At 39.4% G+C, this 17,744-nt stretch overlaps 1 protein-coding gene and 1 long non-coding RNA gene across 12 annotated transcripts in view; one reads left to right on the top strand and one right to left on the bottom strand.

Annotated features, from left to right (window-relative positions):
* Positions 1 to 2,414: 2,414 nt before the first annotated feature.
* LOC116184623 (uncharacterized) lies at positions 2,415 to 14,469 on the top strand. The gene is made up of 2 exons (XR_004149379.3): positions 2,415 to 3,618; positions 9,069 to 14,469. It is a non-coding gene; the product is annotated as an uncharacterized LOC116184623 (long non-coding RNA).
* The window catches only part of SKIC3 (SKI3 subunit of superkiller complex), a 48,159-nt gene continuing 41,124 nt past the window's right edge, over positions 10,710 to 17,744 (bottom strand). For 10 of the 11 annotated variants that reach the window (XM_021541531.3, XM_085566226.1, XM_085566224.1 and 7 more), the window contains 4 exons: positions 16,650 to 16,802; positions 14,666 to 14,796; positions 13,334 to 13,457; positions 10,710 to 11,964 (listed from right to left, as the gene is read on the bottom strand). In XM_021541531.3, the coding sequence (XP_021397206.3) occupies positions 11,887 to 11,964; positions 13,334 to 13,457; positions 14,666 to 14,796; positions 16,650 to 16,802 (486 nt within the window). In that variant the 3' untranslated portion in view covers positions 10,710 to 11,886. The remainder of the gene's footprint in view (positions 11,965 to 13,333; positions 13,458 to 14,665; positions 14,797 to 16,649; positions 16,803 to 17,744) is intronic. The other variant, XM_085566225.1, reaches the window with a different exon arrangement.

Raw genomic sequence — 17,744 nt, 5'->3', positions numbered from 1 at the left:
AATCCAGTGTCTGGGAAGCGATGTACATCCTTGATGGAGTTACAGGAACTCGGCATTGAGATATATCCTTTTAGATGATTCCAGTGATTCCAGTCTTGGGTTGTTGTCAGGATGATCATAGCTCAGGAGTTCCTGGATCACCTTGAGAAACAACCCAGATGGGCTACGTGTATCAACTTGTAAACGAGATCTTATCAGAGACAGTTTCAACATATGTCAGGCAAACCCCGTAGTACCGACTCGTATGCTTTTTAATAATATGAAATATTACATACATATCATCCTACAGGCACAAATTACCTATATTACATATAACAAGTACAGGAGAATGAGGAAATAGGCTAAAGTGGTCAACATATTAAAGCTGGGAAAAGAGAAGGAGAAACAGGGAGACAGAAAGCAGTAAATGATAGAGATCAAGATGAGATAAAAGGGACAAGAAATGTCACCAATTTAAGAGGGAAGAAAAATCAGAAAAATGTCAGAAAATAATATGGAGACTGAATAGAAGTAAAAGCTGAACTCACCAAAAGCTAATGAGATCCTACTAAAGTTGTGTACAGAAATATGTATCTTGAAGAGAGGAGACTTTGTATACACTAAGATGTGTTGGCATTGCATATTCAAAATAAAATACAAAGTATTTATTTACTAAATATTAAGATTTTTTTCCAGTTAATATAAAATTTAAATAAATTCAATGTCCTTCAAGGAATATCTGTTTCCTTTCACACTTCTGCTTTAGAAGTCTACCAGATTTATGTGCTCTTTTTATAGAACTAAAATAAAATTTAACTCAGAGCAGACTCGATCTTCTGCATAAAACTTGACAAATCAAAATCAGTTTTAAAGCCCTCTTCAATTAATGTGCAGCTGGCAGAGACCCAGTCATCTCTGACTACAGTCTGCAGTTGTGTTGTAAATGTGCAAACTGATATTTTTACTGAAATCCAGATGAATTTTAAACATATTGCAGGATTTCATGGTAATTGAGCCTTGCTCAGAGATTTGACCCTAAACAGAAGAGTGGATGCTTATCTCTTATTTCTTGGAGTCAGTTAGGTTAGAATAGCTGCATTCCACTACCTAAATTAATTTCAATAGATCTATTAGATAGATCTATTTTCACATATGAAAATTAACTGTAGTACTATTGGAGTATGCTCTTATTAAATATACATGAGTATCTCTTTATTAATATTTCAGGTCTTGGCTGGGCCAAAGACTGTAGTAAACTATCTGTATATGTGGCCTTATTCCTGCTATATATATGTTTTCGTAAGCTTCATGGAAGAGGGATACTAATGGGAGAAAATTTAAAAAATAAAATAATTACATTATTATTAACAATAATAATTTTGTCATTGTCAAGTGTGTCCCTCAAGATTGAGCCCAACCACCTTCATCCTAAGCATCTTGTCTGAGGCTGGCAGGATCTGCATCCCAAAGAGATAATTGTGCTCATTTGATCTGAACCACAGAGGCCATGTAACCTCATGAGGTAACTGCTAGTGTTGTTCATAACAATAATTTTCAGTATTTGTAAAATAACTGAATAAAAATTAATTGTTTCCACTGATTTCCAATTATTTGTCCTCAAGGCAGACTTTGCCAAATCTTTTCTAAGTCACCTAAACACAATCTCAAATAACTAATTTTTAGGTATAAATATTCCCTTCTTTCTCCTTTTCCATTTGCAGAGAAATTGAAGTAAAATCAGATGCCAGCTGCCAGAGTTGGCTTTGAACAAAACTGAGCATTGATTCTAGTTTATTTGCCTTATTCCAATCCTAGTTCTGGTCAGGACACGGTTATTTTTTCAGTAACCAGGAGAGGCTGGACTGGAACACAGAGGCTGGCTGATAGTTGGTTGATACCACCCTGTAACAAACAGTCCCTATAGACCTTTCCTTCCCCTGCTGAGGTTGGATACTCCTCTGCATCACAAATACTATCACAGCACCATTTTATATTCTTTTGAACAAAGATTAGTGCTCCAGAAAACAAACTTTCTTACCACAGGTACTTGGTTTAAATTAAAAATAACAAACCCAATGGAACGATTTTTTATTCTTGAAAAAAATTAAATCTTAGAACTACTTAAATGACTAATAGTGATAAACTGACTTAACAACTATTTTTGTTGGAGAACTGTTTGAACGTAAAAGAGAGATTTAGATGAGATGTTAGGAATAAATTTTTTATTGTGAGGGTGGTGAAGGCTAGCAGAGGTTGCTTAGAGAAGCTGTGGATAACACTTCCCTGGAGCTGTTGAAACCAGGTTGCACAGGGCTTGGAACAAGATGACCTAGTGGACATGTCCCAGGACACAGCGGAGGGGTTGGAACAAGATGGTCTCTAAAGCCCCTTCCAACCCACACCACTCTATGGTGTTATGATTTGAGGATACTGCCTATAGCAGTATCTTCAAATAACATATGAATTGGATAGATTTTGTTATCCTTAGGGTTTTTGACCACATTTACAGTCATTATCACTTCACTTGACCGATGCAGAGCTGTTATTACTCACTCTGTATATAAAGCGCTTCAGTTCAAACATTCTTTTGAAAAGTGTTACTAAATATTAGAAGGGCCAGAAACAAGAAGGCTTTTTATCCTAACTGAGGCCCAGACAAATTTTAAATGATTATTTCTTGCTAGCAAGCATGTGTTTGAAATTAACACAATGACATTAAAATTTTCATCATAATTTCCTGCATGCTTTAATGTCTTTGTGAGGGCTTTCACATGTCTGTCCAACTGCTGCTTTAAAGGCAAGTGTGCACTCTCTTTTTGTTTAACTTCAAAGCATTTTTTATCTTTACAAACTTAATTTTCAAACTGCATTCACTGATGCCCAGCAACAGAGTCCACATTAAATGGGACTGTGTAGTTTCTTCAGAGTTAATTCAAATATGAAATTAACATTTTTCACCCCTCAGGTATTTTCCTGCAGAAATCATATTTTGGCATGTAGGTACAACCTTCAAGATAAGGACCAATGAAAAAAATGTAATTTAGGAGTCGCTAGGAAGTTACTGAGGACATTTGGAGTAATTTAAACCATTTATTTACTCAAGTGACTCAAGATTACTCCATAGTCTGACAGAGACATAATCATAATTTTAGGTTGACAAGTATTCTAAATTACTTCACAGATCAGCTACTCTTTCAGCAGAGCCAGTGATATGGTCTCAGGAAATCAAGCCCAGCACAAGCATTCGCTGCTTAACCTGGTAAAGGAGAGACTGGTAAGTCTCTCTAGGATGACATCCCACTACACTGGCGTGGCCTCCAGGCATACCAGGAGCAGGAATGAGCAGCAAGACTCCTTCACCCTGGCCCCAGAAGGTACCAAACCATGCACAAAGGACCTGAGACCCAACACAAAACCAGGTGCCTTAGGACACAGCCAGCAAAATGGTGAATTATAATCAGAGTATAATCAGAGATTAATTTTTGAAGGGAAATCTGCAAGATAATGTTCTTTTGTTCTCACAGACAGAGATCACACAGAGCGCTGGACATCCTGGGAAAGGAATAATCCTGGATTATGGCACCACTTTACATATGTGTAACCCCAATGTACTCAGCCATGGTGTTTCCCTGTACCAAGGTGAGCATTGATGCCATCACAGAGCACCATCAGTATCATTTATTGACAAGGAATGATAGAATTATGATCTCTTCTTCTTAAGGAAAGGCAGAGATTGTCTATTCCGGGTTTTAAACCTAAACAAACCCTCACCATCCTGTGATCAGTAATAATATGTCATGTTTCTGTTCCACAGCAGCAGTTAGTGCTTGGCACAGGACCAAGGCTTTCAATTAATTCCTTTACAGCTTTTAAAGTTTCTCTTCCTTTGCCATGTGCAATTAATTCCACTTCAGAATTCAGAAGGGATTAGAACATGATCACTGTATCTTAGCATCAGGATGAAGGCTGCAGATACAAAGTCAGATTTAGAAATTGCTCAGAGCTATTATGCTCCTGGACTTTAATATCCATTTATTCTGCCTGATGATAATCTTTTGTACTTAAGGCAACCAATATTTAGTGCAGCCAGGAAGATATTAAAAATGTTTCTGGCTTCTCAGTTGGTATCTCAAACCAATAATTTAAATTTCCTTCCTCCACCAACAGACTTTGTGATTATTTTGCAGAAAACACACGAATAAATGTGGTGACTCTCCCCTAAGACAGACTGCTGTGACAAAAAAATACAGCATTACCAGGAGTTAAATCTTTTGAAGCCCCTCTTAAATAAGTTGAATAAGGAATGCATTATTGTGTGTACACATACATTTACACAGAGGCATGTATGTTGCTCCTTTGCATGTCATTTCAGTGGAAGCACAGCTCAGGCTCTGGAAGCCGAAGAAAACCTCAGCAGGGGTGCTAGAGAAATGCAGGTGATGAGCTCCAGCCTGCACCAGGAGGACAGTTCTGCTCAGCAAATTCTACTTTGGCAGCTGTCTTCAGAAATGCTCCTTTGCACATCAGTCTGACAAGGAATGCCATCCCAAGGGATGATAGATCTGGCAGGTTGCCTGCAGGTGATGGAGCCATCCTGGGAGCACAGGGCAGCAGCTCAGTTATTCACGGAAATGACTCACTCCATCAGCCACCTGTGCCCCGCAGCAGTGTTTGTAAACTCAGAGTGTGTTCCAACACAGCAAATCTGCTAGGTTTGCAAACACCTTCCCTGGGAGGCAGAGCCACAGGACTCCCTTGTGCTGCAAGGCCCAGAGAAGGTCAGAGGATTTTGGCTATATTTAACAAGATTTGGAGTTGATGAGAGGATGCAGTACAACTCGAAGAGAAAGGCATGGGACACTGTGCAGCTCAGGTTTGAGCATACCATCAAGGGGGAATTGCCTCCAAAGATGTATTGGCTCAAAAGTGGGAGGGGACAGCTTACCATCCCTCAGATAGAGGGCTCAGCCTCATTATTTGTGCCAGCAGCTGAGCTGGGTTTACACCACTGCATTGCACTCCTTTCATCAGAAAGCTTGGGCTTGAGATGGGCTGATGAAAGCAACTTGAAAAGGATTATTTATATTCAGAGTCTCACAGTGCACAGTATGAGATCAAACCACTGGATTTAAATGATTGAATAAAAATAAAGAAATTTAAAAACACATTTGTCCTGGCCCAGCCAGGAAAAGAAATTTCCTGGTTTACTTGGTTCATTGTGGAAGAGAGGATTGACGTGTTCTCTGGGGCACTGTCATGGTTTGACAAGGAGGAGAATTTTTTCAGGAAGTTGGTAGTCAAACCAATCAGTGTCACATTTGGATATTGGCACCTGGAGTGACCACTGAGGGCTGGACACGCCTCTGAGAACACAGGGGGTTAAAAAGCAAGAACTCTGAGGAGAACTCTCTCTTTGGTTCAGGTCATCAAAGGGAGCAGACCTCCCTTGCCCAAACCTAGAGGGAAAGAAACAGAGAGCCTGAAGACACCTGGAAGTTTGCCACCAGAGAAGGAGAAGGTGGGGGAAGGTGCCCAGTGTGGGAGATGGAGACCTGGGCTGAGATTTCAGCCTCCAGGGAGTCTGGAACTTTTAACTCTTTCCTGGGGAATGAAGGCTTTGTGAAATATTACTCCTCCTGGATTTGAAGGAAAGAGAGACAGTCTGGGACCTGAGATGTTAGGAAAAGTAGTTTGGGGGGAGATGATGGAGTGGCTTTTGGCTGGACTTTTCTTGTTAGCCATAGACTGAACCAATTTCTCCTCCAAGAGAGACAGCATTTTAGGGTGATACATGGTGAGCCAAGAGACCTGCTTCAGCAACTACCAGCAGGAATGGAGTGAACAGAGAAAAGCTGAGGAGGGTGTGTTGATGCCCTCTGTCTTCAGGAAGATGAAGATCTTTGTTTTCACCCCCGGCCCCAGGGGAGGAGGAAAATGGGGGGGACTGTAGTCCCAAAATGAGACACTGGACTGTTGTTCCTTCTGGTCCTTGGCAAAACATCCTTAAAGGAGCCCTATGAGCAGTCTGTCCATGCAGTGGTGAGAGCACTGTGACATGGAGAGTGTCACACTGGCAGATTTTCTCCAGGTGGTGTCATGTGTGACATGGAAACACAAGAGGTGGCAGCTGTGTTTCCTGGGGGTCTATGGTGCAAGGGAGACTCCTCTCTCTCCTGATGGACTCAGTATTGATTATATTGAAGGGTGATAACTCGATTAAGGGTCCAAGTTGTGTCTCACTGTGGTTTGTTGTGTGGGGGGAGGAGGAATGTTTTGGAAGGTTTTCATTTTGGATTTGTGTGTGGTTTTCTTCTTTTTCCTTTTATCATAGTAGTAGTTTAATAAAGTTTTGGGTTTTTTCCCTTTGTTATTAAGCTTGGGCCTGCTCTGCTCTGCTCCAGACCACATCTCACAGCATTTATTTGGGAAGGTGCATTTTCACGGGGGTGCTGGCATTGCGCCAGTGTCAAACCATGACAGGTACCAGACATCTCCTTGCAATTTATGGAGTGCTGTTGCACATGGGACTAGAAAGCAAGACCAACTCTACATATGGGTAGCAGAGGACAGGTTAATGTGCACATGAACCCATATTACGTATTTTTAAAAAAGAGCAGAAAAAAAGAGCAGAAGAAAAGCTGGTATTTCCATTACTACAATTAGAAAGAATTGATAAGCCACAGAAGTATGAAAAGTTGTATCAGATGAAAAAAATTGCATGCAATGAAAAAAACTGCATGCCAAATTTAAAAGACAGATCTGGAAAGAGCTTAAGGAAGTGCAAAATGAATAGAGATCATGTGAGAATGGGATTTAATTCATTTTAGAAAGATATTTCTACAGTAACTTGCTGCTGCAGAAACCACTTTCTGACAAAGAGATATTAAAGTGATGTTGTGTCTCTTGAAAACCCTGCACACAGGCTTCTCTCAGTTTAGCCCAACTGTCTTTGCAAACAGCCAGAGTGTCAAGGTCTTTCATTTAAAGGTGACTTCAGAATATGTTTTCCAGCTTTTTTTAGAGCACCCATTTCTTTTTAGGAAGATCTCTAACCTTAATATGGAGGCAGCAGTGATTCTCTCTTGTAGATCTTGCTGCTGTGATCATATTTAATGGTTTTGTATTATTTCAATGCTTTACTTCCCATTTTCCACCAACAGTAGCTGGAAAAAGAGGCAACTGGAGGAGCTGCAGCTACCCAACATAGAGCATGCATTGTGCAAATGAAGAGGGAAGGAGTCGGATGGTATTGCTGATACATGGCAGCTGCTTCTTACAGGACAGTCACAGTGATGTATCTCACAAAGCATAAGGCACTTCACCAGATGATTCTAGATGTTCACAGCAATTATGAAGAATTTCTCCTGAGTCACTGAGTACTTGGTCTCCATGAGGAAGACTTCACCGACTGTAATCTGTTCTGTGTGACTCAAGTCTAATCCATCACAATACCCTCCTGTTTGCAGCTGATGGTGGAAACAGTGGATGTAGCAGGTTATCAAAATAAAATCACTAAGCCCTCTCTCCAAAGGAACAGAAGCCTGAAAATCACTACACGAGTATTTCACATCTTACACACTCTCAACTGAAACCTGAGTGTCTGGTTTCTCATCTTTCAGGATGTCTGTGATCAAGCACTCCAGCTCTTTACTTCACTTCCAATTCCTTCATCATCTGCAGTCCACCCATAAGCCCTGCCTCAAGGCTGTAGTAACCTAAGCTGTTAGTTAAGGTCTCTGTGCAGCTCAATAGGATAAGGTTTAGCTGTCTAGAAGACCTTCAGAGTGAGCACAAGATAGCTGTCAAAGAAAGTCACAGCTAAGAAGTTTCAGAATAAAAGATCTTGGTGCTGAGAGATTTCTTTACTTCAAGGAAGTTGAAAATAAGGCTATAGAAAATAAGGACAGAACAGCTTTGTTTATACCAAACTTTGGCCAAACTTATGTTCAAACTCAAGTCCAAGGACTCCTTCCCCTTGATGGTCATCTGGCAGAGCTGACCCTGCAACAGAAGGCTGCTGAAGAGTCGCAGAGCAGCTTGAAGGGGACAGAAGCAGCCTCTTGACTGTCTCAGCAGCTGTTGGTGCTTCAGCACAGATTGGCATCCTGGAAATCAGAGATGTGTCTGGAATTTGTAAAATTCTAAGTACTATGAAGCAATTAGCTTTGATTGCAGCAGTGACAAAATGAATCCATATTAAAGAACTGTTCCAGAAAGAAAAAAATTACATTGGCAGCCATGTTGCAATAAGCACTTCAAGAAAAAAACAGAAGGCTTCTCAGTTCTTAGTTCCTAAGAAGTTAACACTGATGTGAGATGCTGAGCAAACTCAAAGAACTACTGCACTGTAATTTGAAAGTTACTACAATCAACGAGGTAACAGCAGCCTACTATAGTCTTTATTGACAGTATTTGACAGTACAGTGGTGCAAAAAAATGTGTATCAGGTGTTTTATAACTCTGTTTTGGAAAAGGCTGCCTGCATGCTCCTATTGCTCCTTTTCTGTACACTTAAGCACAGCACAAACAGCTGGTGAAGCTGAGCTCCCATTCTCCCACATGTGTGCAACAGAACAGTGTCCATCTCAGATGAGGAGTAAGTCTATTTACAGTTCCTGCAACTTTGGGAAATCCACAGCACCAACTCTGCTATCTGGTAGGCAAACTGCAGAACCACAGCATCAGCATCTGATGGAAAACAGAGAGTTTTTGATTGCAGTCTTGAAAAAAACAAACCAGTGAGAAACTCCCAATGCTAAATGAAAAAAATAACTTCAAAAGCAAACAATTCCTCCTTTTTTAAAAGACAGTGTCTTCTTTCTGTCACGTCACATGCCCAAGGTCAATCACAGTTGTAATTATGCTTGGTATTGTCCAGTGCATTGGAAGACAGCTCCCAGTAACAAGGAGTTTGCAACCCAAGCTGCTATTGTGTTTTCATGCTATTCCATAAAATAATGGGATAGATTTGATTTAATGTGATTTGTATTAAACATGGGTCAGAAACCTTCACAGAGACAAAGAACCATCTTCAAATGTGTTGAAAGCAACCACTACATAATTAATTAACTGTTCCTATTCTTTTAGAGGACTTCAGTCTATTCATGAATCTCTAAGAGCTGCTCAAACAAATACTGAACACAAAATGAAACTTGAAAAAAAGAAAATTCAGAAAGACATGAAGAAAACACCATCCAGATGACCTCCCAGAAGACTGACCACCAAGAGCAAGCCTTGTGGAGTCTTAGAGGTGCTCTCTAGTGAGAGCCAGCGTGGGATTAAAAAAGTAACCTCTAGTATCTAAAGCCATGAAAAATTCTACCTCCAATTCATTATATCTTATTCCATTCTGCCTTCGGCATAAACCAACATGGTAACTTATAGTTGAATGTTTATTTCCCCCCCACCCCCCCCCTTTTACAGCAAGAGCAGCTGAATAACACTGACTTCCCAGGCAGTGAAATCCATACGCAATTCTCAATTCCCCAATTCAGTGATGCTTGTGTGTCTTTGAATTTTGCTGTGACCTAGATTACATAAAATACATGGTTGCCTCAACCTGCACAAATTCATAACCTTTGCTAGTGTTACAGCAGACTTGTTACTATGTGCCAATTTTGTAGAAGCTATACATTGCTTAAAAATCAGGAGAGCAAGACTTGTTACCTCATGTTGCTGAATTTTACAGCAGCTTAAATTTAAACTCATCTTCTCTGGGTGCTTTTCACTGAGTACTTCAGAACTCACAGAGTTTTGTGGAGCTTTTTTTCCTATAGTGTATGTAATACAACTTCGGGCTATACAATTATCTTAGACAAGCAGTTCATCTCTGTTTACAGTAAAAGCAAGTTCATGGTCTTCTGAACAGAAAAAAACCACCATACAACTACTTTTTTTTTTTTTCTAATATGGAATGTTCACAGTTGACAGTAACTCAGCTGGAGTCTCTGGGCTGTTGTCACCTGTCGGTTTTCTAGATGCTAGAAGGTATTCAGGGCTCAGTACTAGCAAAGTGTAGGCTAACTTCACACAGAAGGATTAAGAGGGGCAGGCAGTTGCTTACTGTGCTGCCAGGAGGTTGGTGATGACAGCCTTTCCACTACAGTGGGTGGCACACATAGCAAGACCATATGCCAAGGATACAAACCATAGGCTGCAAGAATTTCTCCAGGCTTTTAATAGCAGGAAGCTAAAAAAAGTTACAGCTACTCTTGAGAGTCACATGTCTGGCTTTTGCAGCATTTCCATTTCATATCTGCAGTTACTGATAGTTCAGGACCATATGACAGCAGCTCTGTGAAGTATAATCAATCTAAAAAAATAATAATTTTAAGGGAAGTGAGAGAATGAAAGTGTGGAAGACAAAGAGAGATTCTTGCTATTCAGAGGTTTTCTTCTTACCTCCACTGACTAGAAGCCTCAGCCCACTGAGCTGAGTTTTCCTGTTAAAATGACAGTGGCACACTCTCCAGAGATCAGTGTGGGTGACTTGCACTTCAACTCAGCATCCTATTTTTGGTAAGCCCAGAAAAACTGGTTCCAAAAGCAAGTGCATGTTCAATGCTGTCCCACTGCACGCTTTTGAAGTGCCCTTTCCTGCCTATAACATGGGATCATATAAGCCATTGTAAGACTCTGCTGGACAGAATTTTTAAGATTTAAACTAGAAAATGGACCACTATCATGACTCCTGTCAACAGAGTGAACATCCTCATGGTAACTTTCACAGGTCAGAGTCATTGCTTTATTTATTTATTTTTTTTTAATGTACATAAAAGTAAAATAACAACATATCTTAAGCACAGTTGTCATGATTCATCCAATTAAGCAATCAGCAGCTGAGTTACCAAGAGATGACAGAAGCTGTCTGCTACCCAGCTCTTAAAATTCTGTGTCAAGAAAATCTGGCATCGCCGGCAGTGGAGTTAATAATTGTACTTCTATGTGTCCAGATGATTCCTTAGGTTTTAGCTTTTATATTTTTCAGATTCTGTATTGCTTTAGTGTGTGGGTCTGAGCTTCATATTAAGGGATGGTATAACTTTCTTCACAGAGGTGGTAGACAAAACAATTCCTTTCCTAGCTTGGGACCAAGGACAACCGCCCAAATCTCAGGCCCAAGAGGATAAACAACATGGACTAAAGAGAGAAAAACAAGAAGGATGGGATTTCATAACCTAAAGCTATAATTGGACAATGAACTCCAATACGCTAATGGACCAGAACTTATAAAAGTGTGAGACATGTGACCAGTTGTCCATTTTTGTGACCATTTTGGGTTCATCTTGGGTGCAGCCCTGGCTGGGCTCTTATACTGCCCAAGGCGTATCCATTGAGGCCTTTTAATAAATATCTACTTTATTCTTTGACTCCATCTAGTCTCTGTTCTAGGTCAGCCTTCACAAGGCATCAGTTCTGGTGACCCAGATGGGACAGAAGGTATCTGGAAGAGCCCTGAACCTAAGAACATCCAGCTCCTGCCCCCCCACTCCTGCCAGCACTCCTGGGAGGGGGCCCTGGCTATGGTTCAGAAGGTATCAGAGCCCAAGAACCCTTGGACCTGACAGAGATGCATGAGTAGATAAAGGAGAATTCTGTTTGCTACCTAAGTTCGGGGGGAAATACTCTCTTGTGAATAGTGACAAAGTTTAAGTGGGGGGAAAAAACAAAAGCAAATTTCAGAGTTTTCTTTTGAAAATAAATGAGATTTTATGTGTGTAACTCAACTTGAAAATAACCTACTTTTGTTCAAGAAAAAACAAAACTAAAGACAAGGCTGCAGTTGATGAAACAGAAAAAAAAAGTCAGACATAAGAAACAAAACAGCCCAAACTCTATACATTTCTGGAAGGTGAACTAATTAAACTGGATGAACTAATAGGAGTATTTTGCTTGAGATAGTCCATTCTAGGCACTTGCTGACAATTTCTCATTTAGTTCCAGAGCTCTAATATCTCCATTAGCTTTGGCATTTTCTATAAGCACCTGCAGAGAAAAATAAAGAATGACCTGAGAATGTAAGTTTTTTTGTTAGTGGCAATCTGAAATGTACTTTCATTCCTGAAAGACCATTTCGCTAAAAGATCATCTAACCCATAATCCCCAAATAGGAAATACTCAACATTACACATCAACTTGCTTAAAAGATCCAAACTCTGCACTATAGTGACTGTAATCACTTCCAATGCTCTGTAAAAGTGTCATTGATTACTTTGACAAGTAGTTACCTGCTAGCAATTAAACAAGCAGACCTATTTTCCTGCTGACACACACTTGTCTCCTGTATTGTATAAATCTTACTTTTGTATAAATCTCCATTTGCCAAACTGAAGTGCTCTCTGCAGCTGCTTTAAAAAACTGCCCTTTCCCTGCCCCAATTAAATTTACACTTCCCTAATTTCTTTTCCACATCTTATTTGGAGCTTTTCTACTAGGGACCTTAAAAAAAGGTCCCATAGCAACCTAATGCTCATAAGCTTCTGGCACATCTCTTGTAACCTGATGATACTACATGTACTGAAAAGGAAAACCATTAAGTAGAACCAAGCAAATCTCCAGCCATTATTTTCATACTCACCAGCAGGGACTATAGAAAACTTTGCAGAAAAAAGTACAATGAGAGCACACCAGAATCTTCTGAACTTATTAAATCTAGCTTTTTTTTTAATCTATGTCTTGCATGTCTATGCAGAGATTGTTGCCCATATCTTTCTATATGTACCTCCAAATGTACTTTGTACTGGATTCAACATTTCACCACAGAACAGCTGGTAATATGGGCAAAAGACCTTATCAACAGTGGCAGCATTGAGGATAGGAGAGTGTATTCAGATTTTGAGGAGAAAAGAAGATCTCATTTTAAGGCAAAATGAATGACAGCCTACTCGCACTACATGAAAAAGCTGCATGGATTTGTGAGTTTGATCAAATACATTAGTGAAGTACTCTCAACAGAAACTAATGCAGCATCTACTATGTACTAAAAATAATGCATCATTACACACATTATTCTTTCATAGAGATTTTGCTGCTCAGATCTTTTGGGCCAGAGACAGGACATGTTCCAGCCATGCTAGAGGGAATTAACATTATTATTACTAAAATTTTGATTAAATGTCTACTGAAGAATCAACTGTAGAACTGTTCTGAGTTTGGACTAGAGACTTTGCTGTTTTATCTTTTCATTACTGCATGGAGAAATGAAAGATATTCAAACAAGCTGGTGTTGGTTTCAAAAACTGAAGTATATATGCAGCTCAAGACCTTCCTTGCCTCCTTCTACCCCACTTCCCAGCTACTAGTATAATATCAAATGTAAATAGACAGAAGTTCTGTATAAGGTGAACTGTCTTACATCTATTAATTCACAATCATCTTTGGCATACAGATGTTGCAGGAGGTACCAGCGTGCCACCGACACTATGGTTTCTGGATTCCCTGGTTGATAAACAACTCTTTCCAACATTCGCCGAGTCTCCCTGGAAACATAATCAAAACATAATCCAAATAAAATTCAACTGAACAGGCCTCATGAAACATAATAAAGCAAGCAACAATGGCCAGGAGCAATATATGGAAAGCCCTTATTGCACTTCCTGCAAACAGAGACAAGATGTGCAATTGCAGAAGAGAAGGTAATTGGAATAGAATACTACACAAAGTCTAAAATTCTGTTTGGCTGATACTACCTTGCAATATCAACACACCACGTACCTAACAAAGGGACTGTCAAATTCACAGTGCCATTTGAAATCTGGTAAAAACTGGCAACTACATGTAGGGATGTCATATTTATTCACTGGTGCTCCATCAGCTTTGGTTCTTGTTCTAAGAATTCTGTCCTTTATAGCCAATGTAATATTCCAGTACATTGTGATTTAACAGGCTGTTGAGAAGTTTTTGTTTGCTATTTGTATTCAAGATTCATTTATTGTTTCAGGATTTTGAAACACCTAGACAGATCAATTAGATCTTGTGATACACTGTTCATCTAAGTTAGTGTCTGGAATTGTAGTAAGACAGATTTTAATTAAGTTTCTATCTTAATTTTATTGTAAGTGACAACCATCACAATCACATTAGAAGAGACAACAAAAAATGTAAGCCAGTTCCCTAGAATTATCTACAAAAGAGGTGAATTATTGAACAAAATCATACCAAATCCTCTAATTTTTCACAGCTAAAGCTAAAATACTATCGAAGACAAAATGGACATAGCAACCAAATACACAACACAGGAAGATTTCAAGAACCCCTTCCCTAAATGCTTTCCCCCTTCCTCAAAAAGCCACAATGTCCACCTGGCTGTTCAGGAATGGGCATGAACTTTCACTTTGAGCCAAATTTAGGATCAAAATCAATCCTACCAGTAGTCATAGCAGTGATATCTGTTTCCACTGTGCTGTTTTAGAAGATTTTTGAGAACGTGTAGTCTATCTGATGAACTTATTTAGATAACATGCTTTTAAAATAAAAGTTATCTTACAGCTGTTGCTGTTTTTTTCTGGGTGGTTTTGGCTGCTTCCCACATTACTAACCCCTTCTCCCCTCTCCCTTTTATTTGCCACACTATTTCAAGAATTAATTTCTGCTTTCAAGTTTCTTTAAGCTTTTGAAGATAGATCAGCAGATAATGACCACTTGTATTTTTAGACACTGTATTCCACTGACAACAGATCATGCATACCTTGCTCCCATTTTGCGATTATACTGTAGCAGGGCTTGAAGCAGAGCTGCCAAGGGGCAAGGAGAAAGTTTCAAAGCTTCAGTTGTTGCCTCCTGAACCAAGGATGGCCAGTGTTCATTTGGGACATTAGCCTATTATAAAAGTTAAGAATACAAGAAAGAGAATAATAATAAAGAAATTTAAAAAAATAAAGAGAAGAAAAAACATGGGAAAATTTACTCCATTGAAGCATATTTGCAACTCTCTAGAAAGCAGGTTTAATTCAAGCTGTTCTGAGAAGTATTTGACAGGTTAGAAGTGCCCATAAAAGTCATGTTAATGTATTTAGGATCAGCCTTGCCAGCATTCCCCCTGCTAATTTATGCACACAGTCTTTGTTTTTTCATACAAATTTTAGTAGTGCTTCAGAAATCTTTGTAAATCTTCATACCACATATAAAAATATTCTAGAATGTAGAATCTATCGCCAGAAGTGACATAATTTTTTTACCACAAGTCAAAACGAACTCCTAGACTGTAATGATCTGACAGAGCAACTATTGAGCAAAGCCATATATCTTAAGAATATAAGCAAAGCAAAGAAAGAAAAACTAGCTCTAGAAAAACCTTATTATCCCCATTGTATCTGGATAGCACTCAAATTACTGTACTTGAAAGGGTGACCAAATCTTTACTTGGAAGATAAAACTGGGAGACAAGCAATTTTCAAATACAGAGCTTCCTTGGACCTGAGCAAGTTTATCAGCAGGCTTTTATACATTTCATTAAACCAGTGCAGAAGTGCCAAAAAGTACCTCATCAGCTTCTCTGCTCACTTAAAAAATAAAGATGAAATAATCAAATTCATACTAATCACATTTTAAAGCAAAGTCTTTGTTTATTCTCAGGCAATTCATGCCAGCCCTTGAAGAAATAGTATTAATCAATTTAGATGGTATCTTGAGACCTCTGAGAGCATTTAGAAGCAATAAGAAAAAAAGCAGACCAAAAAATTGACAGAAAAACAGCAGGAAAAATACTGCTGCTTGACAAATTCTGCTTTTGGAAGCAATGAGCTGGTGAGAAAAACTGACTTCCCTTCCCTTCCCTTCCCTTCCCTTCCCTTCCCTTCCCTTCCCTTCCCTTCCCTTCCCTTCCCTTCCCTTCCCTTCCCTTCCCTTCCCTTCCCTTCCCTTCCCTTCCCTTCCCTTCCCTTCCCTTCCCTTCCCTTCCCTTCCCTTCCCTTCCCTTCCCTAAAAAGGAGAACATTTTTGCAGCTTTATCCTCAGTAAATCTGTCTTTTCTTACATAGGATATATGGGGGTTGCTTTGCCTGATCTTGATTACAGCTGGGTCATTAATTAATTTGTGAAAAAGCATTAGCCAAGATCACAGCAGTATCTGCGTTTTACAGTAGACTTTAAATTCTGGTAGTGCACTTCAAGTTTCTAGAGTGACACTGCTTGAAGATAATAAACACTTGCCAAGACACTGAGATATGTTCACTTTGCCCCCCCAGTGCAAGGAATAGAGTACTTTTGTTTATTCCACAATATACAATTCCCTTAGATTGTTCTTAAATTTCAGTGCAAAGCATCTTATCTGGAAATGACCGTACAGCATAAAAATACTTGAAATATGACTGACTGACTTCTCCAAGGACCCATAAAGAAAAAACATCTGTTGAGGCAGTTGTCTGAACAAGACATTGGTCATTTGAAGGATACATCAATTTGGATGATCAAACTAAAACTGTTATAGCCTTACTGAACAAGTGAGCCCTTTTGGCACAAAGTGGTTCTACATGATTATTACATTGCAACCTCTCTTACAAAGACATGTTCTAAGAATACTCCACTGCCCCTTGATGTCTCATTTTATTCTCTAGCTGTCATTCATAAAACATAGAGTCATTTCAACAGGGGCATCATCTAATGACTACAGAAGCCTTCTATCCCACCAATTTCTGTTAAATCATGCAGCAATGTTATATTGGTTATCCTACCATGCAGATTTCCAGTGCAAGCATAGCTAGTCTGAGCAGACTAGATAACTTCCCATTCCAGCTGCCCTGTTGTGATGCCAACTGTAGACTCTTTCTGTAACACATCTCTGCTCCAGTCATCATTCTCTGAGACTGATATATTTTTGCCAGCCACTGAAAATAAACATCCAACAAAATCAGTTACGGAGTCACCAAAACACACATCCATTAGGTAATACCATTTAGTCTAATTTATGAGAGTACCACAGCATATTATTAGCTGACATCATGCATCCAGTCTTCATTCCAACAACATACTGTGCATTGCCCTGCAGAAAAATTAGTCAGCTGCAGAGCTGGCAGTATACCTCACTACTTATTTTAAAAGTTCCCTAGCCCACTCATAGACTTTTTTTGATAGGCTCTCTCAGCTGCTGCCTGCTCTGCCGGCACAAGATGTCCTGGATTTCCTCATAAAGAGAAGGAAAAGGATTCTAGCTTCTCTATCTTTAATTCGGTAGTCATCACACATTTTTTGAAGCAGATGAAGCCATATTTGAAAATTCTTAACATGTACATGATATACATGAAGATGTGCAAGCCATATTTAGAAATATTTTTTGCTGTATCACCAAGTGAACAAAGTAATTCACTTGCTTCTGAGCAAAGGCCTCTAGACTTTTCCTAGCAAAGGACTGCAGGGTGTTAGAGGAGGCAAAAATTATTAATGTTTTCTGGTGCACAGAAGTTACTACCAATTACAAAGAGCAACACACTGGAAAGCACTAATTAGCACTAGTGAGATTGTGCATTCTTGCTATCAAGCTGCAGGTCTGCTTTTTAGAGTAAAACATTTATTCATGTGAAGGCTTCCCTCAGCCTCAGCTCTTTGCAGCTGAAGATGTCTATCACTCAAGTAAAGAAGAGAACCCCCATGCAAAGACACAATGGCAGCTTTGCCAGATCTGCTTTTCTCCATTTTCCTGACAAGTCACAGCACAAAGAGTAGAACAGTCATCAGAGCAGCAGTTCAGCAGCACTCTTAAATCCCACATAACCATTTAGACAAAAGCCAAAAACTTAACCAGAAAGAAAAGTTAATGACACCTCTAATGA

This window comes from Lonchura striata, chromosome Z (assembly GCF_050655825.1).
Source record: "Lonchura striata isolate lonStrDom1 chromosome Z, ASM5065582v1, whole genome shotgun sequence".
Taxonomy (NCBI): Eukaryota; Metazoa; Chordata; class Aves; order Passeriformes; family Estrildidae; genus Lonchura; species Lonchura striata.
Note: the sequence above shows the minus strand (reverse complement) of the source record. Positions and strands in the feature narration are given on the sequence as shown.